The following is a 27,946-nucleotide window of genomic DNA, read 5'->3' as shown; positions in this document are numbered from 1 at the left end:
CAAATTTAATCGAAATCCGTTCAAACTGGAGACGAAATACGTAGAAATAAACTTCATCATTAATTAATTTTATGCTTTTACTGCAAAGAACGCCCTTCCACCACGCCAAGCCAGCAAAACCACGAGAAAAAATGACAAAAAGCCATAAAAATGTTCCTCAATAATACAATTTAAGATTTCCTTTAGTGTTGCGATATTACTCTGAACAGATGCGATCCACGGTTCTCCATTTGCACGTGTCTTACTGAAGTAACCATAAATTTGTTGGTCGGAATAACAAACATTTTTCGACATATAACATTTTTACAATCAACGCCATGTATTACGTTAAACCTCACGACAATGCAAGGATATTCATAACCGAAACATGTCTTGCCTATTTTTCAATGCAACAAAGACTACTTCCATGCGGTTCCTTAATCTTTAACTGCTTTCATGACATGCACAAGCATTCGATTTATCGCCCAGATATATGTTAATAGTACATGAAACATCAAAACAGAACACAAAGAGACAGGAGATATCAACCTTAAATACAAAGCTAGATGTAAAAGTGGCCGAAAGCGAAAAGTGAAAAAATTAGTACTGATGCTCAGGACCAAAGCAAAGCCACAAGAGTCGGACAATCAAGACGTGTGTACAACTCATTTCCTTTGTCGGAAATCTAAATTCCTTTTTCGAAAGTGAATCCTGGAGAAGCTAATCCATATCTGTTGGGTTTGAGGTGTACACGGGGTCGACTATAAAGAGTACGGTATTCTGGGTGGTATCGTAATTCCTGGAGGTTAGCGCCGAAGGAGTTAGTCTTGGGATAGCCAACGCCGAATATAAACAGTTTCGATTTATTTTCATTTTGATTTAATTTTTCGTGTGACATTGCCTTGGAATTGGGCTGTGTCGTTTTCATCTATCTATCTATCTATCTTCTATATAAATAAAAATGTAAATGTTCGTTTGATCCTTATCGAAGATCCATGGAAACGCAATAACAGTGGGCCGTTGCTAACAACAGATCGTGCCCTCTATTGCGTCCGAAACCAGGTTATAATAGTCCAGCTCCGAAGAGTTTTAAATAAAAATGTAAATGTTCGTTTTCTCTTATCGAAGATCTCCGAAAGTTCTTCACCGATCGCTTCGACATCCAGCATTCGTTTCAATAGTAACGCTAGAGCAGTTAGCGTATATTTCCATGGAAACGCAATAACAGTGGCCCGTTGCTAGCATTTTTTTCTTCATCAGTGCAATCGATCTGCTTTAGTTCATTCAAATAATGCCTCGCAGAAGATCAAACTTGGGTCGTCGTATTCGCCGAGCGGAAGCAATGCGTCGAGTATTTGCAAATCAAACTGGAGAAGAACGGGCATCAGCGAACGAGCGAAAGAGATGAAGACAGGCTCAAATACGTGCCGAGGAAGCAGCAGAGCGACGTGCAGCCAGACTTGAAGATGCGATCGGAATTGGGCTGTGTCGTTTACCATAGCGTTCATTTCGTGAGTATAGTTTTATTTTTCATTGTTTTTCATTTCGTTTTCTTAACTGTTCTCCTTATTTTTCAGTGCAATTGGCGGTGGGATTGAGCTGTGTCGATTGATCTGCGTTTGAATTGAAATATTTCATCCAAATAATGCCTCGCAGAAGAACAAGCTTAGGTCGTCGTACTCGCGAAGCGGAAGCAATGCGTCGAGTAATTTCAAATGAAACTGGGGAGGAACGGGCAGACTTAGCCACAGCAATGCGTGGCCGGGCACAGCTAGTATCAAATAATGCATAACTGGCTTATTAACAAATTCAATGAAACATATTCCGTTTTGAAAAGTTGACATTAGCTCACGTGGTCAAGATATTCCCCGCCTTTTACGAAGCCCGAAGGTTAATTACCACGATTACAAGAGTCCGCCACTGAACTGTAACCTGAGCAAAGCGAATCCCATCCACATTCTCATGCCAAGTGCTTTCTCTCCTTCAGATTTCCCGGCTAAAATGCATGCATTCTTCATTTAACCTATTTCCAACAGATAACAACGCAGAGTATTCATGTCTCTACTGTAGTAGTATGAAGAAATTCAACGAAAGCTGTTTCGTATTTATTTCTCGCATTTACCTGGAACAACCTTCCTTTATTTGAAACAATAAACCCTAAGCTGTGAAGTTTACTTCAACTGTAATTTGCTAGTTACTGTTGAATAAACATGTCTAAACATTATACACAAAAATTAAGCTTCTAAACGTACCCCATAATGGTCTCGCTCCAATCCCAGTTCACTCAGAACACGGGAATCATCGTTATTTTCAACTTGAATGTGGCTGTAGTAAGTAGTATTCGCATTTTACAAGATGAAGCATCCGCTAACAACAAGCGACATTTACTCAGCTATTAAGCCTCTGTACTACGTCTCTAAAGCATTTGGTCTGGCACCTTTTTCATATAAAAAGAACCAGAAGAATGGAAAGGAAGAAGTTGTTTTTAAATATGTAGATACTATTTGGACAGTTATGTGGCTAAGTGGGATTGTTGTTGGTTTTACTCTCCACATATCACACGACGTTCTTTACAAGCAACAGGGAATGCCAACAAAGATCTGTATTGCACTCGATATCTACTTGATATCCTTGTACCTGACAAGCATCGCCTCGCTGATCCTGGGAGTAACCGTCAACAGACAAAAAGTGTCTCACTTGATCACGAAAGTATCGGCAGTGGACGAAGCTTTGCTTTCGAATCTGGAAGATACACGTGCCTTCAGAAAAGTGAGACTGTATCTAATTCTTCAACTAGTGGTTCTGACAGTTGTGCTTGGGTTCCTACATTGCTACAATGTCTACAGTTTCTACGATGGTACTTTATGGGGATGTGTTGTAATGATATCAGAAAATTTCAGTTTTCTCTTAAATACATTAGTGACAATTCAATTTGTGAATGCTGTTCTAATGTTGAAGAAAAGATATGCAAGTATTAACAGATTGCTAAGAGATCCTGAATATAGGAATATGTGGTTCAGTGTGGACGTTAAAGAATTAGTAACTGTTGCTAATGAAGTCGACGCAAGATTCCCGGAGAACCGCAAGAAAACACTAGTTCGCACTCTGAGGGTGATTCACTGTCAACTGCATGACGCAGCAACACTCATCATGTCAAATTACGGTTTCCCAGTCTTCATGGTAACGTTCTGGATATTCATGACAATTGTGTTCGTCTTGTATTACGGTCTATTTTCTCTCCAGGAAGTGATCAGCTCACCAGCAGCGGCCGAACAGCACGAAGTGATACTAAGCCTGTGTTGGTGCATGTTTTGTATTACACTCCTCGTAGCAATCACACTCACATGTCACACGACTACGCAAGAAGCCAATCTGTCGCTGATTCTCGTTGAGAAGTTACTTTTGTGTCATGATTTAGGAGATGATACTGTTAATGAACTGAAGGACTTTTCAACTCAGCTAGGCAATATGAGAATTGAATTCTCACCTTGTGGCTTCTTCACGCTCAATCTCTCATTTTTGTATACCATGACTGGCGTCATATGCTCACATATAATAATTCTAGCAAGTCTAAACTGATATTCGTCTTGTGTATGTGTAAGTTTAATCGTTTCTTGCATCCTGTTGTGTGTTTAATCAATAGTAGAGTGAATTCTCTTCTACACTACATGTTTCGGCCTCTAACGGCCATCATCAGGTGTATACTCTTACGTTACTGCCATACTGAACCAAGTTTAAATTTAACATTTAAAAAACACATTGTTATTTTCTTCGTTATTATCAACATCTACCTCTTTGATATGTGTCTGGTATGTAGATTATTTTGCACACGTCAATTTGGTTTTCCTATAGTAGCACTATAAAATCTTTAGTTATAATTTTAAAATACTTTAAAATTTTCTCTAAATTTTAAATTTAAAATTGTTAAACGTTTTTTATTATCACTACATGTTTCGACATCAAGAGGTCATCCTCAGGTGTATGAACACGGCTGTATAATTACACGCGGTTACATTCACTTTTCACTCATTCGACCCTGTATCTTATCCAGACTTACGCCCACTAATATATCGAGTTCTTTTATAAAACACAGGTTAAAATTATTATTCTAATTTAATTGTTAAAAGTTAAAAGTTCGTGAATCGAAGTAAGTGTAAGTTTAGCTGAAGCACGAAAATTTTGTATTTAATTTAAGACACATTAGCCATTTAAACGTCATAAAATCTGATAACTTGTTTAGAAACATCATAATACAAGACAATTATATCTTCCAGTCACTCTCCGTTTTTCTGTCTCGTGGTTTCAGGGAGAAATAAATTGTTTAATGTGTGTGTCTATGCCCAACGTCATTTCTTCCATAGATAAGCCTAGACGGTTATTGTACAATGTCTTACAATATCGGGTAAAGAGAACAATACACAATTTTCCCCCTTTCGTGTACAATCATAACTGTATACTGTATACATTATTGTATTCAGTAGCTAAATGTTAACACAAAGGGGAGAGTATTGATTACAATTAATATTTATATCTCCATTGCATTCTGACAGAAATTTTATTGAAAATCATTAGAACAGAGGACGTCAAAAGACGCATCTCGGAATTAACGAGAAACTTGAAATAGAGGATGGATCGCATCCAGTTCTTCAGTACCGAGATGGCAGTACTTTGCATACATCTTTATATCTGGGGAATAATTATTGTAAGTTATTCAAGGATTAGGTGAATGAAGAAATAAATTTTCTGAGCGTTATGGGCTTATGGACCGTCTATAATTATTGCGAACAGTTTTTAAACACTTACATTATACTCTTAAAATATCAAGCAACTATAACTTATTTGTTTCTTGGTTAACTTGATGAGACTTTCCGCTGTGAACAGATCACAGAGCGTCGAATGGGTTTGCAAACACTGTTAAGTGCAGGTAATAGTCTATTTTAACATACAATCCCATCCTCCACCTGAAGATAATGTGTAAAATAAAATAAAAAAATACTAGGCCAGATAATGGGTTTCAAGGCCGAAATTCTAACCCGGGACTTCCGATTACTCAGCAGAAATGTTACTACACTTTGATGTTTGCCGCTAACCGCCGTAATAACGAGTAAGTTACATACAAGAGGAATACGCATAAATCAACAATAACATCTTGAAGGGCACAAAATACTGCGCTGTCAAGCGGTGGGTAATGATTGATTGCAGACATAAATATTACGGTGCATTCATGAGATGGGAGCCACCAGATGGGAGTTGCGTGACTCCCACAACAAATGTAATACACCAAAAAGAATATAAAATAACGTTTCATTATTGCAATCTAGTGGCCGAAATTACTCCTGTGGGCAGCAGAAGCTTTCACGGTAATTATCTAGTAATAAATGAAAATAAGGACAAAATTTATAACCTTCAGAACGATCATTGATTTTTCATATGCAACTATGATAGCTCAGAGTAACTTAAAGCGAATATTATCTTCGTGGTCACCTCCATGAGAGCGTCAAATCTCATGAAGGCACTGTATATGTAAAAAACTATGTCCACACGTTCAAGCAGACAATACTAAGATATTCGTGAAATCATTCCAGTACACAGACGTGCTATTAATTTTGTCCCAATGAATATTATTCTTGTTTAAAAGAAATAATCAATATAAAGAAAGGAATACTTACTTACTTACTTACTTACTCATGGAGCTGAGCCCTTCTGGAAATCCCAATTCTGCAGCTACTCATGAATTTCCCAGCATTTTATGGAACCCGAAGGTTCATTACCGTGTTCACAAGAGCCCTCCACTGGTCCATATCCTGAACCAGATCAATCCAATCCATACCATCCCATCCTACCTCTCTAAGATCCATTTTAATATTGTCCACCAACCTACTCCTTGGTCTTCCCAGTGGTCTCTTTCCTTCTGGTTTTCCCACCAATATCCTATATGCATTCCTCGTCTCCCCCTTTCGTGCTACATACCCTGCTCACCTCATCCTCCTTGACTTGGTCATTCTAATTATACTTAGAGAAGGAATACATTGATATAAAATATTAAAGAAAAATATCCTACTGACAACTATAAAATCTGACTACATAATAGCCTTTTGCTAATTTACAGTACATTGCTCAAAAGTTTGAAAGCTTCCTGTTAATATGGTTCTAACATGCAACGTCAGTCATAACCAGATTCAGCATCGAATTTCTGATGCCCATCATATTAAGATAGGTCTACTTGCTTAAATGATTTGAGACGAAGCATATACTTGAATATCACAGTTCCACGTAGAAACAAGCATGTTTGTAGCTGTGCATGTAACAACACTCTTCATCCTTTCGTCCGTAAGGATTTCGGTGGTAGCTAATATCGACAGTTCAACTGTAGAGTTAATAACAGACTATTTCGCATATAAAGGAGTTCGTGTAGTAAGAAGTTTCGCATGCAAACAATACGGTAGGTTTCATTAACTAATTCTCTAGCAGTCTGTCTAGAATCAAATCTTCAGTTATATTCGTCATCCTCATAACCTATTTATCTAAGATAAATTGTAATCTCCCACATCATCCGTGGACTTCCAAATGCCACTTTTAAGAGGACTTTTTTCGCTTAGTGAGGGGTGGAGTCCAACTGAGTCCACTCGGCACAGCGGCCACTAATTGGCCTATTGTACCTGTCCTGGGTGATTATGACGACGGACAATTTGGTGGAATGAAATTGGCAGGGGAAACCGAAGTACTTGGAGAAAACCCAACCCAGCGCCACTTTGTCCACCACAAATCCCACATGACCAGACCCGGGATCAAATCCGGGGCGCCGCGGTGGGAAGCCAGCGAGTAACAGCTTGAGCTATGGCGCGGCCTCATTTAAGAGCCCTTATATTAGTGTAATTTCATACCTCTCATACCCGAAGATCCTGCACAGCCGATCCTAAATTATGTCATTACCAGCTAGTGACCTATATCGTTACATCGTCAGTAGAAACTTACTGCATTACACTTTCAATATATGGGGAGAAACAGAATACCCATATGGTAGATTTCGTTGAACACAAAAGACTAATCTTCCATATGGTTGCCTAATCGGTGATCACGTATCCTCAAAGATGGTGCACACAAAGTTTAACCCATTCACTTCGTTACTTTAAACAAATGACGATGTGTCTCGTCAGAGTCCGCGCCATAGCTCAAGCGGTTAGTCGCTGGCTTCCTACCCGGGTCTGGTCAAATGGAATTTGTGGTGAACAAAGTGGTAGTTTAGCAGGTTTTCCCCGAGTACTTCGGTTTCCCTTGCCAATCTTCATTCCAACCGATTCACCATCATCATAATCACCTGGGGCAGGTACAATACGCCAATCAGTGGTCGACGTGCCGAGTGGACCAGCTGGACTCCACCCCCCACTATGTGAATTAAAAAAAAAGTGTCTCGTCATGTAAGCTTATTTTTTTTAATTAAAATATTTTCTGTACGAGTCTGTTTCACAACGGTGATTTAAACTCTTCCTTCCATGTAAGCAATCTGCATGCAAATAAAACGGTACCGAGTAAGATGTANTATTTTATTCCATAACTTTCGTTTTATAATAATTTTAAAATTCATTATATTTGTATACCTTGTATCTTATAATGTAACAGTTATCAAGTATCCAGCTTTACTGTTACAATGAAATTGCAGTTCAGGAGTGTGTGAATATACTGTGGTAATCATGTTCTTGCCTGATGATGGCTTCAAAAGCCGAAACATGTAACCAAGGTAATTTTAACCTTGACCATTATACGATTCTTTATTAGAGTCCGTCGCAACACAACAATACAATGGTCAGGGCTAAAATTAGCTTAGCTACATGTTTCGGCTATTAAAGCCATCCAGACAAACACATGATTACCCTATTTTCAGTTCAGTATTGTGTAAATATGGTAATCATGTGTTCGCCTGATGATGGCTTTCAGAGCCGAAACATGTAGCTAAGCTAATTTTAGCCCTGACCATTGTATTGTTGTGTTGCGACGGACTCTAATAAAGAATCGTATAATGGTCAAGGTTAAAATTACCTTGGTTACATGTTTCGGCTTTTGAAGCCATCATCAGGCAAGAACATGATTACCACAGTATATTCACACACTCCTGAACTGCAATTTCATTGTAACAGTAAAGCTGGATACTTGATAACTGTTACATTATAAGATACAAGGTATACAAATATAATGAATTTTAAAATTATTATAAAACGAAAGTTATGGAATAAAATATGGTTAAAATCTCTTCATGTGATATTGTATATCATGAAGTCAGTTGTTGCAATCTTGTTGTTATATTCCCACGGACATATAGCAGTATATTCTAGACTTGTAGACATACAGTAAACTGCTTGGTGGCCCTTGGTATAGATGTAGTATTACTTGACACTGTTTGGCCGATGCCTCATTTTACAGTGTATTTTGTCCGTTCTGTTGGCAATACAGATTGCAAGTGGGCTGTGCCATTTAGGGTTAGGATATTATGGGTAGTTAATTGTAGGAAGTGTAAAACAGGGGTGTAGTCAAAGGTTGTGTATGAGTTGATAGGTTGTTTGATGTAACATTGTTTGTTTTATTATATGTTACTTTATTGTTGTTTGAGTACTCGAGATTTTGTGGGTCCCCTTATGCAAGCATGTTTTCCACCGCACAGGTTAAGAGATATCCAAGGACGTCCGATAGGGGGTGAGTACAGTCACTGACCCCTATCAGGGCACAACAAATCCCAACAGAACGGACAAAATACACTGTAAGATGTGGCACCGGCCAAACAATTAGTGCCAAATAATACCACATCTATACCACGGGCCTCCAAGCAGTTTATCACATGTATACAAGTCTAGAATATACCATTATGTCCGTGGGAATATAACAAGAATGCAACTGACTTGATGATACAGTATATCACATGAAGAGTTTTAACCTTATTTTACGCCATAACTTTCGTTTTTATAATAAGTTTATAGTATATTGTACTTTTATACCTTGTATTTTATAATGTAACATATCAAGTATCCAGCTTTACTGTCACAATTGCAGTTCAATAGTGTGTAAATATAGTAATCATGTTCTTGCCTGATGATGGCTTTAAAAGCCGAAACTCGTAGCTAAGGTAATTTTAAACTTGACCATATGCTGTTGTGTTACGACGGACTCTAATAAATAATTGTGTATAATATCATAACAGGATGCACGAAATGAAAATTATAAGTGCCTACTGTAGTTATGAAAAAGTGCTGAAATAAGCTAGCCGAGATATGAAGGAGCTCATATTGCAACAGTTGAATTACGGGTTGGATTCTGCCGAGCGACAAACTGAAATCATATATCCCCTCCCATATAATGACAGTTATTTGTTAAGTCAAAATTTGTCTCCGTCTATTTTCGCATTCAATAAATATTTCAATCTGAAATATGCCTGACAGGACAGAAGGTTTAGCCCACAAAAGCTGAAGGAACTCATAATGACGTTATCTGCTACGAATACAGCGAAAATGTTTATTCCTACATGTTTTTCGTTTCCTTGGCACTACAGCCCCAGTGGGCCTAGGCCTACCTCCATGAACTTCTCCGTTCACTTCGGTTTTTCTTGATCTTATACATTCGGTAGGACTCCTTGGGCGGGTGATCAGCTCGTCGCAAGGCCTCTACCTGTACACAAACACAGAAAAACGCACACACACAAACTAAACATCCATGCCCTGAGTGGGATTTGAACCCACGATCCCGGTTTCCAAGCGAGCGAAGACAGTACATGCCATTCCTATATGTTTAATCACATATATTGTATATTCAGGTCCTGAGAAAAATTAATGAGAACTGTGACTTAGTTTTGGCCAAGAAAAGTGGCAGCTCTTACAAATTATCTCTCATTCTCTTTTGACGTTTCTTATTTCACTGGACTTGCCCCCATGGAGAGGCAGCGGACGGTAGAACCCCTCAGCACGACGAATGGTACCGATCAACATGCCCATGGTGTGATTAGAACCCGAAACCAACATTGCACTTTGATTTGCGTATGTACATAGAAAAAACTGCCCATCACGGTAGACCCACGGTCTAAGGCATGAAATGTCTTCGCCCGCTCAAAATCCCACTCGAGGCATGGATGTTTGCCTTTATTCTGTGTTTGTGTTGTCATGTGTGTAGGTAGCGGCCTTGCGACGGGCTGATCACCCGTCAAAGGAGTCCTACCGTCTATGAGATTAAAGAAACTGAAGTGAAAAGGCGTTTCACAGATACCTTATGCTCCAGAGGGGGCAACGGGAAATAGTAACATAAGATAAATTATATAATCATTTCCCCTTCAACTAAACTTGGATGTGCAAGAAGAAAAAAAAAAGAGAGAGAAAAAAAACACACACACACACACATGAGTGACTGCTTTTAGTTTTAATTTTATGGGATTTTATATGGTAAAATCTGTCATATTTTAGATTCTGTCTTGCTTGCAAAATCGTTGCAGTCTTCTGGAAAATTCTGGACAATTTTAAGTACACGAAAAGGTTCCGCATTTCCGATTGAAAATCCTTATGTCAAATGGAAACGTAGCACATATACAGCAGATTATTACAAGTTTGGAATTTTCATGGATTTTGATTGTGACTCAAGCAAAGAAGCCTTCAATGAGGTAAATGACTATTTATACACTAGTTTCAGTATTTATACAAATTATACAATACTTAATTAATTATCCCCATATATTTTTAAATTGTGGGCACGAGGTAGCGTAGTTGGTTGAGGCACTATGATACAAGCCGGAAGGTTGCGGGTTCTAGTCCCGATGAGGTGGATTTCTTCAATTTACCTAATCCTTCCAGCAGCATTATGGTCCTGGGGTAGACTCAGCCTCTAACAGAAATGAGTACCAGGAATATTCCTGGGGGTAAAGGGAGGCTGGCGCGTAAGGCTGACAACCTTACTGCCATCTGTGAGCTGTCTGTCTAGAGAAACTGTGGGAGCCTCGACGTCTCACAACCCTATGGGAATTCACGGCCTGTTGCAGCGGTAGCTTCATCTTTATAAAAATCTAAATTATTGAATTGTTTAACATAGTCACCATGTCCTCATCTCCACACACGTACCAAGCAAACTGCTGGAATGCTTCGGTTCTTCCCAAAGATAATGAAAGCCTTACCTTCGGAGACATTTTTCCTGCTTAACTTTTCAAAGATCTGTGGTTGCTCTACGTACCAGTTGCTTTAACATAAAAATAAGACTCTTTGTTTGACCCAAATAGTGTATTTGTTTCGTATGAGTCTTATAATACAAGCGATTATTTTCCTAAGAAGCAATAACTAATTGGTTTTCATAATGAGAAACAGTGGGCTTCCTATAAAGTAGGAACTGAATTTTTATCTATTATTTGGAAGAAATTGGTGCTTCAGAACTTTAACTTCAGAGAACAGATAGCAGTTTTGTATCTAGCAGTAGATAATGTAGGATGAGATTACAGAACACTGCAGCTACTCCAGCAAAGAAATCTCACAGAGCCAGAATTCCAGTGCTGTCTGATCCCTACGATTCGTGTCACAAAAATTTCACATTACGACCAGTGAGAACTATTTTTCAGAGCTCTGCCAAATCTTACCTAAACAACAGACACCACTGGCTTGTGTGGAGCACTTGTCATTATACAAATATTGAGTATGCGAGACTCAGGGTGGACAGCGAGGTGACCTGGGCAACTCCTGATGCTTCACAACATGGAGTGGATCTGTATGACCTCTACAAGATAAATACCACATGGCCCACAATCGCAATTCCCGCAGGCCACTGGGATCGGAAAGATGGGCTTGTCTACAATATAACAAGCTACAAATATCTGAGAAGAGACAACCTTCATCGTTTGAACTTCGATTCAGCTATTGCGGTAAATCAGTCCAGACGTTTCATAGCTTTCAATGTCCTATTGACATGTAATGATTTTAACATCATCAAAAAGTATTGAAATAAATTTTTAGTGTGAAACGTACAGAGGGGTCCAAAAAATGTACTCACTCTTTGATAGTCAATATCTTTGGAACAAAATGGCATGTAGTTACAATTCTTGCGCGGAGAAAGAGAGAGAGAGTCATTGTATGTGTTCGAAGTGACCACCATCAGCGGCTAAACAGCGTCGATGCCGCCGAACTACGGCCGTCAGTGTGTCCGGTGTGATGGCTGCACATGACGCTTCGATGGTTTCTCTTAGCGCGTTCAGTGTAGTGTCGATAAACTTCATCCTTCAAGGTTCCCCATTGCTAGAAGTCGAGAGGTGTTAGGTCAGCAGACCGCGGTGGGTACGCAATAACACGCCTTCGACCTATCCATCGTCCAGGTAGAGAGTCATCCAAGTACGCCCTGACATCTCGATGGTAGCGACGTGGAGCACCTGCTTCTTGAATTCGCCGTACACTTGATCGACTTACCCCACTTTCGAGTGCACACTGATTCATAGCTTGGTCTCTGACATTAAGGGAGGAACATAGACTGAGGGTGTTTGAGAACAGGGTGAATATTTGAACCGAAGAGAGATGAAGTGACAGGTGGTTGGAGAAAACTGCATAATGAGGTGCTTCATAACTCGTACTCTTCTCCAAGTATAATTAGAATGATCAAGTCAAGGAGGATGAGGTGGGCAGGTCATGTAGTACGAATGGGGGAGACAAGGAATGCGTATAGGATATTGGTGGGAAAGCCAGAAGGAAAGAGACCACAGGGAAGACCAAGGCGTAGGTGGGTGGGTGGGTGGACAATATTAGAATGGATCTTAGAGAGATAGGATGGGATGGTACGGATTGGATAGATCTGGCTCAGGTTAGGGACCAGTGGAGGACTCTTGTGAACACGGTAATGAACCTTCGGGTTCCATAAAATGCTGGGAAATTCTTGAGTAGCTGCAGAATTGGCAGGTCCTCCAGAAGGGCTCAGATCCATGGGTAAGTAAGAAAGTAAGTAAGATGTTTATAGGAGGGCAATGGAAGCAATCAACGTTCCTGTTCCCAGTACAACAGCCGAGCATTTGATACCTCTCTTGTACTTTACACCGCCCTCAAGCCATATGACGATAAGTTTAAGTACTATTTTTTTTATTGCTATTGGGGTGGGCCTAAGTCCCTTGTACTGCGGCCACTTCTGGCCTATTGTACCAGCCCCAGATGATAGGTGAGGGTGATTGTGGAGCAATTGGTGGAATGAAGATTGGCAGGGGAAACCGAAGTACTCGGAGAAAACGTGCCCCAGCGTCACTTTGTCCACCACAATTCCCACTTGACCAGACCCGGGATCGAACCCGGGCCGCCGCGATGGGAAGCCAGTGACTAACAGCTTGAGCTATGGCGCGTCCCAGTCTAAGCACTAACTAGATCATTTCAGGCATTGCACGGTATATGGTCCACAGCGCAGTCTAGCTTAACATAGAGAAAATATAGGGAAATGGGGAGATACAAAGATTTGATGTTACAAGATACTCGTAATATATTAGAGGGGTTATCTGTTGTCACTGGTATGTTTTACTGCTTGATAGTTGGGGCCAAGCTGTTAGTTATGTCTGAGCGTTATTGATTGAAATAACCAACACAGTAAAGTAACCAACGCACTAAATGTTCATTTAGCATGATATGGGCTCATCAAAAGCCATTTCTGAGCTATAAGATGATCCTAATTCTACATTCTGCGAAACAGGTCTACAACTACAGCATGGCAGTGGATGACGTGCACGAACTCCTTATAAACCAGGAAGAGAGCAACTTTACCACTATCATGACAAAGGCAAGCTACGCGCAATTCTATATGCTGAGTGAAAAGTTAAACTTCACGTAAGTTCTGACTGTATTTTCTTTTGTTGCTAGTGGGGTGGGGCTAAGTCCCTTGTACTGCGGCCACTTCTGGCCTATTGTACCAGCCCCAGATGATAGGTGAGGGTGATTGTGGAGCAATTGGTGGAATGAAGATTGGCAGGGGAAACCGAAGTACTCGGAGAAAACCTGCACCAGCGCCACTTTGTCCACCACAAATCCCACTTGACCAGACCCGGAATCGAACCCGGGTCGAAGCGGTGGGAAGCAAACGACCTACCGCTTGAGCTATGGCGCGGCCGTTAGTTCTGATCGTAACACCGGTTCATTTCTTACGATGGACAGAGTCATAAAAATAATAGGATAATTGTTGCTGTCAATAAGACTAACAATGGAAAAGTCGGTATTGAATAACCTCTAAAAAGTGACACGTCGTTGATCAGAATTATTTAGAAATTATTTCCTCTCGAGAAAACGCTCTAGAGCTAATATTGCGAAAACAATCCAGTAACTTGTTAGCAGCAACGGCTCAGTATTCTGCTACGGAAGGATGGAGCGTCTTGTTGCAAGATAAAACACCTGAACTGTTATACAGCATACATATATATATATATAATTCTGGCGTTTTCATTTAAATAATTTAAAGCCTGTTTATAACGACAGCTTAATGTCGAAACATGTTGATATCATATCTATCCTATATATCGGCATATTAAATATCTTAACCTACAGTGGCACGCGGTAGAGGCACTATGCTACAAACCGGATGGTCGTGGGTTCAAGTCCCGATGAGGTCATTGGATTTTTTTCAATTGACCTAACCCTTCCAGCCGCACTATGGCCTTTGGGTCGACTAACAGAAATGAGTACCAGGAATTAATTAAATAATTTTCCTCGGGAGTATAGCACAACCGGCGCGTAAGGCTGACAACCGTACCGCCATCTTTGAGCCGATTGCCTGAACAGTGTGGGACCCTCAACGTCGCACAACACTATGGGTCTTCAGGGCCTGGTACAGGGATAGCTTTACTTTACTTTATCTTTATACAGTATTAAACCCATCAACACTATTCACCAACATTTCCCTTGCTTTAGCAGAAGTGGTTTGGTCCTATATGAAATTCCTATGTCCTGTATACCAGGTCCCGAGATAGGGACAAGCTCTGTCTAGTGGGACCCAACTGAGTAGGTTTCACCTGAGGACGGAGACAGGATCCAGTCTTCGAAACGTTGTGTTTTGAAAAATAAACAGGCGGTTTTCAAATATAGACGAGACGATGGATAATATCCCAAAACATGATACTTGTACCTATATACCAATGTTTTCAACAGCCGGGCCGAATTCCGGTACTATTTAAAATTATTTCTGACGTCTGTTATTCACATTCTGGCATTTTGAACATCAGAATTATTAAATTATTTGTATCACAAAACATGGACGATTTTAGATCAATTTTTCTATTAGAATTTGTTGAAGCTACACAGTCGACAAATTCAATGGAAATGTTAAATTTACGGATCAAAATCCTGATGGAATTCATTACCACATTGTATACAGTTAAGAGCTTATCACAGAGGCCGCGCGGTCTAAGGCATAAAAAGTCTCCGCCCGGTCTAACACAGGGATCGTGGGTTCGAATTCCACTCAAGGCATTGATGTCCGTCTGCGTTTATTCTCTATTTGTGTTTTCCTGTGTATGTAGCGGTCTTCCGCTGGGCTGATCCCCAGTCCAAGGAGTCCTACCGACTGTCTAAGAAACTGAAGTGAAACAAAGCGTCTCGCGGATACCCTATGCTCCAAATTGGGAGCATTCTGAACAGATAGATATAGATAAATACAATCAAGAAGCACAATGGAAGCGTAACCATGTCAAGCTACTCGTATTCTGCTGCTGCATTTGCAGCACAAACTGTCATGATTTGCAATTTTCAAGTAACGCCGAATACGTTTAAAAAACTATGCCTACTTTCATTCCTGTGTTAGTATGAGAGTACTGCTGACGGATACGTCAAATTTGGCCCCTTTTGAGAACGGTTCGTTTCAAGGCCAGATTGGAATGATGCAACGAAACGAAGTCCAGTTATCGCTGTCTCCACTCCTGTTCTCCAGAGCTCGGGAAGCGGCTGCAGACTTCTTGACACCAACATGGACATTCGAGTAAGTCCCCACAATTAGGTATTGCTTTATATTGGTGGGAAAGCCAGAAGGAAAGAGACCACTGAGAAGACCAAGGAGTAGGTTGGTGGACAATATTAAAATGGATCTTAGAGAGGTAGGATGGGATGGGATGGTACGGATTGGATTGATCGGGCCCAGGATGGAGACCAGTGGAGGGCTTTTGTGAACACGGTAATAAACCTTCGGGTTCCATAAAATGCTGGTAAATTCCTGAGTAGCTACAGATTTGGGTTCTACTCAAGATGTGCTCAGCTCCATAAGTAACTAAGTAAGTACGTAAGTGACCTGTTACAATACATAATTTTGTCTGTTGTTTTGTTTGCTCTAATATTTCGGAACGACAGTAACAAATTAAAGTTACGTTCACAACTAAGTTAAAAGCGAGGGCTGCGCCACAGCTCAAGCGGTTAGTCGATGGCTTCCCACTGCGACGGCCCGGGTTCGATCCCGCGTCTGGTCAAGTGGGATTTGTGGTGGACAAAGTAGCGCAGGGGCAGGTTTTCTCCGAGTACTTCGGTTTCCCCTCCCAATCTTCATTCCACCAATTGCTCCACAATCACCCTCACCTATGATCTGGGGCTGGTACAATAGGTCAGAAGTAGCTGCAGTACAAGGGACTTAGTCCCACCCCACCAGCAATAAAAAAAGTTAAAAGTGAAATTAACTGGGGGGGGCGTCGTTGCACGCATTCATTTAAGAAATTTGTAGCCTCTTGTCTGGGTTCAGAATATACAAACCTATAACTGAAACTTTTTCTTTCATTCTGACGTGAAATCTTATCTCTAGCCCCAAGAGAAGGACATACACTGAAAATGCTAAGGAGAATATTTGGATCGGATAGGCATAAAGTAACAGGATAATCGATAACAGAATACGACCTCATACTGTGAACAGCGATAAGATCGATGGAATAAAAATTCACAAACTGACACTTTTTATAAGGATAATCCTCAGTATTCGCCATTTTGTAATGTTATATGCAACTGTCGACCGCCACTGTGGTCTAGTGGTCAGAGTTCTTGGCTACAGATCCAGAGGTCCCGGGTTCCATTCCCGATGTTACCAGATTTTCTGAGAAGTAGTGGGTCTGGAACGGGGTCCACTCAGCCTTGTGAGGATAACTGAGGAGCTATTTGAAGGAAATAGCGGCTCCGGTATAGAAAACCGAGATTAATGGCCGTGGGGATCCGTTGCCCTGACCATGCGACACCCTCTATACGCAAAAGTTGACACTAAATTCGCCGACAAGCGGCGGTCGCTCGGTCGGTATAGTTCGCTTGCGGACTACAAACCACGGAGTATTTTTATGTGCAACTGTTCCTGGTGAGAGAATTGAGAAACTATGCCAACCGTGGCGGAAAGAATGAGGGTTGTTTAACTGAAACCATTTCGACCTCACACTGATATTAAAGAGAAATGCAATAAAATTACTGGTGTTTTGGAGGGTGGCACTAAAAGGGTTAATATTACGCAGATCGGCAGCAATATTCCGGCACCCGAAGGTCTACACCGTGCGCAACGCTTTGCTGCAGCCCTTCACAGCCACCGTGTGGATCTGCATTCTCGGAACGTGGTTACTCGTCCTGTTCACCCTGAGGGTCTCCGCTTGGTTCGAGTCAACTCACGACTTTCACGAGTCGACAATGGAAAGCTCTTGGAGTGCAACCATACTGGCTACAGTTGGAGCCGTCAGTGAGCAAGGTTCGTTGGTTAATGCTGCGACTCATTGTCTTTTCTGATTATCGAGCTTGTAAAACGGCGATGAATCTTTTCGCTAACTGACGATACATCTGTGTATTTTTTTCACTGACTCTACAGCCCCTTTGGGCCCTGGCCTCTGATTTTTCAGTTTCATGATAATTTTATAGACGGTATGACTCCCTGGACGGGTGGTCAGCTCGTCGCAAGGCCTCTACCTAAACAAAGGAAAGAACGAACACAGAATAAACATATACACATTCCAAACAACCATGTCTTGTGTGGGATTCGAACCCACGATCTCGGTTTCCGAGCGAGCGAAGGCAGTACATTCTTTTTTAATTCGCTTAGTGGGGGGTGAAGTCCAACTGGGTCCACTCGGCAAGGCGGCCACTGATTGGCCTATTGTAGCCTTCCCCGGGTGATTATGATGGAGAATTTGGTGGAATGAAGATTGGCAGGGGAAACCGAAGTACTCGGAGAAAATCCCGCCCAAGCGCCACTTTGTCCACCACAAATCCCACTTGACCAGACCGGGGAAAAACCCCGGGCCGCCGCGGTGGGAAGCCAGTGACTAACCGCTTGAGCTATGGCGCGGCCCATCACAAGAGTAAGAAGTTCATGGTGAGGACGTAATAAATGTTTCCTTTCACCACATTCCTTATAAGCCACCTAAAATTAATATCGTTTTATAAACTCACCAACAAAACTGCTCTGGCTGTGTGAGACTCTCGTTCTTCCTTCTCTTATAACATTCTTAATTTTCCCAAAACTGAAGTTTTCAAAATTTCAGAATTACCATGGACTACGACAAGCAAATTTGGTTAAAAAAAAAACACTTCTGTAACTGCTTTTACACAAAGCTGAGGCAAGTCACATTAAAAACTGACGTTCCCAAGGCCACAAAAATGTAAGACTTTTGGGCATCCAGGGCCAATGTTATGATTATAAAGAGACGATTTGAACAAGCACCGCTTCAGAAGTAAATACATTATTTATAAAAGTGAACGTTTTTATGTGTTACCAATTAACTACATCAAACATCACAATTAAAAAAGAACATAGATGAGAGCATATAAAATAATTTAAAGCGTCACAAATTAGCACCAGTATATAACGGAAAGGTGCCGGGATAATGCAGTCGGTATAACGGCTAGCTATGGGCTTGACGACCGGGGGGGGGGCGGAGTTCGAGTCCGGGTAAGGTCAAGAATTTTCTGTTCTCCGCAAGGTCCAGATCGGCCCTGTGGCCCACCAAATCAATGGGTACCGGGGTCTTTTCCCAGGGGATAAAGCGGCAGAGGCGTGAAGCTGACCACTCGTCTCCAACTAGTGCCGAGGTCAAGAAAATGTTAATCTACGCATCTGCTCCCCCATACGTCTTCATGGCGTAATGCTTAATTAGATAAATGCAGGGATAAGTGTACCTTTTAATAATTACTTTAATAATTACTTAACAATTATAACTGTGATCGAATTACTTCGCGAGACTAAAATAAACGAAGAGCGAATTTGCGGGCCGACATAAACTATGGTCCATTCTTTGAAGCGGCCTCCGTAGTCTAGAGGTAACGTTCCCACCTCATGACTCGTAGTACCCGGGTTCAAATACCCGGCGGAGGTCGTCGAATTTTTAAGGGCGGAAAAATTCAGGGAACAAGTCCTCCGGGAGGGACTTTAAGCCGTGGGTCCCGTGTCGTAGCTTTACGGCACGTAAAAGAACCTCATATCTCCAAAGGAGGTCACTGAGCCAAATTCACGGACGTTTCCCGCCCAACAGCAGTCTCTAATACCTCTGGTAGATGGAGATACCTCTCAGCTAGTAGAGCCGGTCTCGCTGGCTGGGTGGGACTGATGGTAAGCACCAGTACCGGTAGGATATAGAGACTGGTAGAAATCATAGAGGGAAGCACAATGGACCAATACAGGTCTAAGTGCATGGGGAAACCCACCCTCTCCAATAACTTACTAACTAAGGTCCATTCTGGCTGGCATGGTGAGTTAGGTCTTCGACAATGAGTTGTGGCAGAAAGGCCGTTATGTCTTTATGACGCGTGTTATCAGGTTCGGAGATGGAGTCCAAGTGGGTGACATTCCGTATTGTCCTTCTGTTCACCATGGTGCAGGTGATTCTGCTCAATAACTACTATGGCGGCGGCATTGTGTCCTCTCTACTATCCGAGCCAGCAAAAACCATACGCACCATCCAAGACCTGATCGACTCCAATCTTCAAGTCGGCTACGAGAATGTCAGCCATAACAGGGGATTTTTCGAGGTATGACTTCTGTATTCATTGACTGAGACTGAGACCAAACCGCGCACTCCTGAGTCTCCAGTTTGAATCAAACTTGGAGCACTCATGTTTTATGCACACTTCTGTGTGTTGTCCCAATCAACGTAACGGTCAAGTGCTGTTTCTCTCCTTATAAGCATTCTGAGTTCCTACAGATACATTCTATGACTGCACGAGTATGCTACCCGAAAACACTCCAAATAATTTACTTCCACATATATTTCTCATAACATCCCATTTTACATTCGACGTTACTGAAATAACGCGGTTCAAGAAACAATGTTAACTCTAGAACACTGGTATGAAACAAGAGACCATAATTACAAAAGGCTAATCAACTCCGTCCAGTGTGACTGATAAAATAAAAAACATTTTATCAGTCACACTGGACGGAGTTGATTAGCCTTTTGTAATATTGCTAGTGTGATGGATCAGGATGAACCAAATCAAAGAGACCTTAAAGCGAAATAATATTGTAACTGATGAAGTGCAATACCTCCATGTGTAACTGTCTCATTTCTTTCCCCATTTCAATTCTTTCAAGCTCAGATACTTTCCTCACGCTGTATTTTCAAATTCCTTCGTTCTCTTCTCTTTTTATAACAGCACAAAACAAATTTACTTAGCACTTCTGTCGGCTAGGATTGCTGTGTTTCTAGACTTTGTCCATCGTCAGGCATACTGAAGAACGCAATTTTTCGGAAGCTGTATCTATTTCCGTTTTCAGGTGAGGAAGTGGATCCGGTGATTGAGGTTAGCTCTTTCTGACGGACCCAACAGAGTAGGTATCCCCCATCTCTTAATCTGAGGGCGGAAACACATCCAGTTTCCGATACGCTGTGTTCTTCAGAATAACGGACGATGGACAAAGTCCAAAAACTCTTACACACCATCCATCAGAACCCTTTAGAAAAAAATTCTGTCGCTAATAATACAAATTCTACCACCGTTAACGCAACTATAATTTATTAACTTGTGTTCCACTACATGTTTCGACCGTTATAGGGTCATCTTCATGTGTTTTTATTTACATATTTTCATTACTGAATTGTAAAGCGTGTATTCATATTTAGATACATAAGCTTAAAATTACTACTTTCTAGGTACACTTATATTCTAACTGCTCGATGCTGATTTAAATAAATAATATATATAGATCGCATTAAGTGGAGGAATTGTTTTGGAAGCGACTGTGGACCTGTCGTCTGACAGATTACTGATGATGATGATATGAATGTACATAAAAATAGTCATTTTAAGCTATGTATGTAAGTATGAGTACATGCTTTACAATTCGGTAATGGAAATGTGTAAATCACAACACCTGATGATGATCCTATACGAGTCGAAACATGTGGTGGAACATAAGTTAGTAAATTATAGCTGCGTTGACGGTGGAATTTGTATTATCTGTTATACTCACGCAACAGGATACAAACATAAACAAACAGCATTTGTAGCCTCTTCATACTGCTCAGTCCGCTAATCATGCAATATAATTAGTGGTATCCTCTACATTTAGGCCTGTATTCGAATCTCGGCTGAGCTACCATTTATCCTGACTGAGGTTTCTCGTCGCTTTCCTCAATATGTGAGTGAAATCCACCACAGAATTTGAAATAGCCGACACCTGACATATACATCAATGACATCCAAATACCACGCAATGCAGAAATAAAATACCTAGGTATAACTATAGACAGCAAATTAACATGGAAGCAGCATGTAGTGAAGAAACGAAAACAAGCAGACTTAACCACTAAACAGTTAAACTGGCTAATAGGCAAGAAATCAAAGCTAACAGTCGAAAATAAAATTCTGATCTATAAGACTATAATCATACCTATTTTGACGTACGGCGCGGAATTATGGGGCTAACATATCAATAATTCAAAGAAGCCAATCTAAGATCCTACGAATGATAGTCAACGCACCACGGTATGTCTCCAACGCAACTCTCCACACCGATCTCGGTATATCTTCCGTACAAGACGTCACCCAACAAAAAAGCAACAGACATCACAACAAACTCATAACTCACAAAAACCCACTCCTAAAGACGCTATCGACAAGAGACGACAACAGACGACTCGAACGAAACTGGCCAATTGACCTGATTTGAATTACTGAGGATTCGCCGCTGGACGCCTCCTCATCATGTCATCTCAACACCCATAACATTAGCTTATAGAATGTATATGCTCATTGCTGATCAAATGAATAAATAAAAAAAAATTCAAATGGGGCCGTTAAAGGGCAAGTTGGTATAATGGTAACGCTAACCGCTAATATTCATGAAGTACAAGATTATGTTCTCGTGCAGGCAAGTTTGAAAACTTTTTCATGAATTTTCTCAAAGTGAATGCCGATGCAGTACCTTGAAGGAGCCCACTACTGTCGCCTTAAAAATTTTGATCTCGTCAACATCAAAGATCTCTACATCGGCCACATAACAATCTTTTCACTCGAACTGTTGTCGTAAAGTAACATAAGAATCCTTCAAGCTTCAAGAATAGCATAAGAATTAATCAAGTAATCCTTATATTTCCAGCAAACCACTGATCCTCTGGTGCGTACTCTGTATAGAAAGAAGATCTTTCCTCCAACACAGTCAAATCCAAATGCATATCGAGTGGACATCGGTGTCAAGAAGATGAAGGAGGAACCGTTTGTTTTCCAAGTAGAGCAAATTCAAGCCTATCCTCACATCGACAACACGTTTACAGACTCTGAAAAGTGTGCCCTGACCGAAATTCCGCTCTTCACATCCATGGCTGGACCCACGTTTGCCCTCGTCCGGAAGGGATCGCCATACAAGCACCTTTTGGCTTATGGGTTTGTATTCCAGACAGAAGCCAAAGATACTTCAGAATATGGATGATGAATCTTTTTGCTAACTGACCATACATTTGTGTAAAAGGTATTTTTTCACTGCTCTACAGCCCCTTTGGGCCCTGGCCTCTGATTTTTCAGTTTCATGATAATTTTTTAGACGGTATGACTTCTTGGACGGGTGGTCAGCTCGTCGCAAGGCCTCTACCTAAACACAGGAAAGAACGAACACAGAATAAACACACATACATTCCAAACATCCATGCTTTGTGTGGGATTCGAACCCACGATCTCGGTTTCCGAGCGAGCGAAGGCAGTACATTTTTTTTAATTCGCTTAGTGGGGGCTGAAGTCCAACTGGGTCCACTCGGCAAGGCGGCCACTAATTGGCCTATTGTAGCCTGCCCCGGGTGATTATGATGATGGATAATTTGGTGGAATGAAGATTGGCAGGGGAAACAGAAGTACTCGGAGAAAACCCGCCCCAGCGCCACTCTGTCCACCACAAATCCCACTTCACCAGACCCGGGATCAAACCCGGGCCGCGACTAACCGCTAGAGCTAATGCGCGCCCAAGGTAAGTACATGCATTAGACCGCTCGGCTACAGTGACCGGCTGCGTAAGAAGTTAGTTACTAACAATAATTAACACCAAATGTCCTTATTTCTCCAGTACCTCCTGGTGGACTTAATATAATGTGTTCCGTTTTGCTTATGACGTTTTTAAATATAATGCTACGTACTGCAGCAGGAAGAAAATGATCAGCAAAATGCACTCTCGAAAAGACAATACAACAATTTTACTTTCTTCGAGCTGTTTCTTCTCTGGATAAACATACGTTTCGGTATTCTGGGTGGCACTGTGAATGATCAGATGGCTGTAGATGTTAATTTAGACAAACCCGTCGACCACCGGTACCCGCCAAAATCTCATTTGTTGCCAACGGTTCGTCATCCGTACTCTAGAGTCTAGAGTAAGCTGTGACTATTCTGTGTTGTCCTTTAAACTCCTCCTTAGATGAAAAACTTGTTAAGTTTGTTCTGATCAGTTTCAGGGCAAACCACTGGGTAATATGAGCAATTTATGGCCCCGAGACTAAAATTAAACAAGTAATCTATAGAGTTTAGGGTGACAACATGCTGCAAGTTTAATTCATCATGCATCTGTGCATGACTCAATGGAGCAGAGTCCTTGAGAAGATGAAAGTCGCTCAGCTGGTCAATAATCGCCCGGTCCCTTATAGATGCAATTCTCAACTCTTTGCAGCTCTTTCCACAGTCCATTTTGCTACAGAACCGTAGTCCCACCAAAGTTAGAAAGAAAAGCTTTCCTTTTCTTAAGTGAAATTTTACAGCTATGTACATTTTAGTATTACATTACACTATAGGCATTCCAGAAGACCGCAACCTTAACCCTCAATCTATGTTTTCTTTTAAGGCGAGAGACTAAGTTCTGCAACCACACAATAAAACAGGTAAAATTATAGCTTTTTAATTTATCAATGTTATGTTTCGATATAGGATATAACAAAATAATCGATTCTGATCTGAATCGTAAGTATCATTTCCCCAGTTGAACACGTTCTAAACTATTTCGCTAATTCATTTTTATTTGTTATTTTGTTTTCAAATACTGGAGCGTTGACATGTTTCCGAAGAATTTATTACTTATCTTCATACCCCTATTTTGTCGTGCATTCTACTGACGAAACATGAATATATAGACCTGTTTAGTTTTCACTGTGAATCATTGTAGAACAACCTATTTACTAGAGTCTCAAACATTTGTGTTTTCCATACGGCGAATAGATATCCCCCCCAATAAATTAATTAACAGAATCTTATGCGCTCAATCCAGTTCCAAACAGTCCTGATTTCAGCAGGATCTTCCTAATGGCATATTCTAAATATACGCTGTATAGAGCTAGCTTTAATGCCATCCTCGACGGAGACGAGGAAATGCACCAGACAAATGTTTACCTACACGAACCTAAACACATGGGTGTTATATGTTTTAATAATTATGATAACGTCAATACTGACAGGTTACAACAGGTGTGGGAGAGAGGTCTGATGAAGCATGAATGGCAGAAATGGAGGCCACCCAAGCCCCGATGTCTTCTGAAGAGGGATGTGGTCAGTGTCGAAATCAGGACCATCTCTTTCGCGTTCTCTCTGTTCGCCTTCGGTCTCTCTGCATCAGTTTTCATTCTTATCATCGAGAGAATTTACTATGAAAGGTACTTTCAGCTTATGACCTTAAATGAATATTATATTAAGCGGGTCCCTTGGTGAATGCCATCTTCTGGGATGTGGCGCCGTGCAGACATAGTGTAAGTGGCTGTCTGCAGCCACTCGCTCACGCTGGTTCCTCGCTCGCGGATTTTCCCTTTCTCTTCTCCTCTACACTGAAGATAGAGGCGATACGTTCCTCCGAAACGTCGGTTTATACTACGTCTACACAGCGCCAAATCCCAGAAGACGGCATTCTTCATAGTCACCGCCATGAAAACCTCAAATCTAAGAAAGTGGGCCCCTTGTCACCATGGCATGGCGCGTCCTCAGGTTGCAGATAGAGCTGGCCTCCAGATATGGAGGGTAGCTGCGACCCCTCGGCCGTCCAGCTCGTAGCCAATCGCTGTACAGGCTGGGCTATCCCAGGCCTCTAATTTGCAAAGAATGTCAGAAAATAATTACAACTGTTTCATGCCTTTACTAGAAAATTGTGTCTGCTGCACACAGGAACTCTTTGAGGACAAAAATTATGAGATCCAAAAGGACGCACGTTCCTTCTGATGATGCACCAACGATTCGAACTGCGCTAAAGAAGACCGGCGCTGAAGAAACCTGCAAGTTTCCTCAACAAACCGCATCAAAGAAGAATTCCACCCGACAGAATATTAAGTTATGAGTTCACAACAGCGTCCCTATACTCGTAATGTAGGACAGCTAACATCAGCTAAGACTACTCAATGCATGGGCTGGTCATAAGTCGACGGAGAATTCGATAGACGCTCAAGCTATACAGAAATCACCCCCCCCCCTGATGAAACCAAAAATGCATTATCGTCCATACAAGAATCAGACACATCGTGGGAGCGCAAATTCGTGAGGTAAAGGCTGTAATCTTTTCGGACCATTGGGCAACCACTTGTGCATACCTGAGTATTTGGGCAGGGCTTCGTCAGATTGGCTCTGGTTATGTTGTTAGGTTAGGTTAGGTTCTGTAACCACTTCACTGTCGCGCACTAGTTTTAGGTATAATTAGAATCATTATTACAAAGCAATTAATTGACGGTAGTACGTAATAGTCAAGCCAGTGGGACATAGTAACATTCTTGCTTGCAGGAATTGACTTATTTCCAGTCTTACTGTTTCACAGGAATCACCCTTGTGCCATTTTCTTAGAAATTTTGTCTAGAGTAACACAGCCGCAAACTTTGAGAATATGATCTCTGTCAGGTCCAGAACACCGTAACTTAAAAATAGTCGTGCTGGATACCACGCTAAGCGTACTATCCATCACTGGGCTATCAAAAATGACGTTAGAGTTTTAAGGATCAAAATCCCATACTATAGGTAGCTGATTGGAGATCCAAAAATTGTGTGAAATCCCAAATTTCAAAATTACCAAATCGGTAGAATTTAGGGGGAGTGACACAGCTGAGGAACTGACGGACCGAGAACCTCAGGGTCTTCAGAGAAGTAAGTCGCTGACTAAAGGTGTCTGCCAACTCGTAAACTGTTTAGATGCAAAATTTGTATCACCGCTGTTCTGGACAAAAGCTTAAATTCAACAAGGCAAAGTGTTTACTTAAACTATTCTGATAACTTCTAGTGCACCCGGACTGAATCTAGATAAGTACTTATATACAAGTATATATATATATATATTAACTGTGTGTGCTATCAAGTGAATAAAAGTGTTAATAAATAATCACAGTGCTTAAGTGCAAAGGTGTGTTCATCCCTTCCCTGCGTAATCGGGGCCCTGCCAAACGCCCTGAGGAAGAAACTCAGCTCTACCAACAGCTGAACTAGTTACCCATCGCCTTTACCTCTCTTTCCTAAATTAAGCCCTTAATTATTGTAAGCCAACACCAGTTGAGCTTACCGGCGCCCAACAACAGAAAAAGGACAGCGGAAAGGGGTGACGATGAACGCGTGACAAGCTAAAGGGATAAAGAAGGTGAGTGAGGGAAGGTTACAATTTGCGCAGTACACTACCGGGCATCCATCTCCTCACTCAGCAGGGAATTGATCAGATACATTACAAGTAGGATAAGTTAGGTTAGGTTTCCGGATCAGGTTAAAAATTATCCATTTGATAATTTGAGCCAATTGGCTAGCCTGTGACAACCTGGTTATTTAGGTCTCTCGAATGATACAACAGAGCATCCAGATGTCCAGGATATTGATCTTTGCTCATTTATAAAATATGCATCCTTTTCTTACGAAATAGTTTTCCACAATTTCAAAATTTCCCAGAATTAGAAAATTGTTTAAAATCTCGAATTTTGGAAATTTAATTCATTTAATCTCTAAGTTTTCGAAATTTAGTAGTGAACTATTTCAGTAATTTAAACCTTTTTCTGTCTATAATTACTAGAATAGAGGCTACAGCTCGTCTGAATTGCGCTTCATGCCTGTTCGATAATCTTATATGATGTTGAATTCATGCATTCACCCGAATCACACCGCAACAGTGGCCTAATGATTACGTCTTGCATACAAACTTGCTTCTGGCGCAAATACTTCTACTTTACGTAAACAAAGTATCTGGAAGTTGTATGCCAGCGACCCACGCCTTGTTATGTGACAATTATAAAGTGCGTTCAAAGGAGAAGGAAGTTTGCTGCTAGTAATAACACGGCATATACCGGAGATCCAAGTTTTGTCAATGCGTGGAAATTATATAGTGCGTTCAAATGAAACAGAAGTTTGGTGCCAGTAATAACACGGCGTATGCCGGAGATCCAAGCCTTGTCTATGTGTGGAAATTATACAGTGCGGTCAAATGAAAGGGAAGTTTGCTGCTAATGATAAAGCGACAGTCGTTTACTGTGTGATTGTAGAGGTTACAGCCAACGGGCCTTCCCCGCTTGCATTGCGGGCTTCCCTGCTGATCACAGTAAATAGGCGATAAAAACATAAGGGATACAGGGACAGCGATGCAGGCAGGG

The 27,946-nt window shown here is 41.2% G+C and overlaps 2 protein-coding genes across 6 annotated transcripts in view; one reads left to right on the top strand and one right to left on the bottom strand.

Annotated features, from left to right (window-relative positions):
- LOC117283030 overlaps window positions 1-26,073 on the top strand; it is a 43,003-nt gene extending 16,930 nt beyond the window's left edge. The window contains exons 8-12 of the mRNA XM_033755191.1: window positions 3,112-3,366; window positions 19,702-19,913; window positions 22,483-22,766; window positions 24,809-25,003; window positions 25,506-26,073. Of these exons, the coding sequence (XP_033611082.1) occupies window positions 3,112-3,366; window positions 19,702-19,913; window positions 22,483-22,766; window positions 24,809-25,003; window positions 25,506-25,674 (1,115 nt within the window). The 3' untranslated portion in view covers window positions 25,675-26,073. The remainder of the gene's footprint in view (window positions 1-3,111; window positions 3,367-19,701; window positions 19,914-22,482; window positions 22,767-24,808; window positions 25,004-25,505) is intronic.
- The window catches only part of LOC111873758 (facilitated trehalose transporter Tret1), a 186,858-nt gene that overhangs the window by 72,659 nt on the left and 86,253 nt on the right, over window positions 1-27,946 (bottom strand). The gene's annotated exons all lie outside the window — the stretch shown is intronic.

The sequence above is a fragment of the Cryptotermes secundus genome, unplaced genomic scaffold (assembly GCF_002891405.2).
Source record: "Cryptotermes secundus unplaced genomic scaffold, Csec_1.0 scaffold142, whole genome shotgun sequence".
NCBI lineage: Eukaryota > Metazoa > Arthropoda > Insecta > Blattodea > Kalotermitidae > Cryptotermes > Cryptotermes secundus.
The sequence above is the reverse complement of the archived record's forward strand: the minus strand, read 5'-3'. Positions and strand labels throughout refer to the sequence as shown.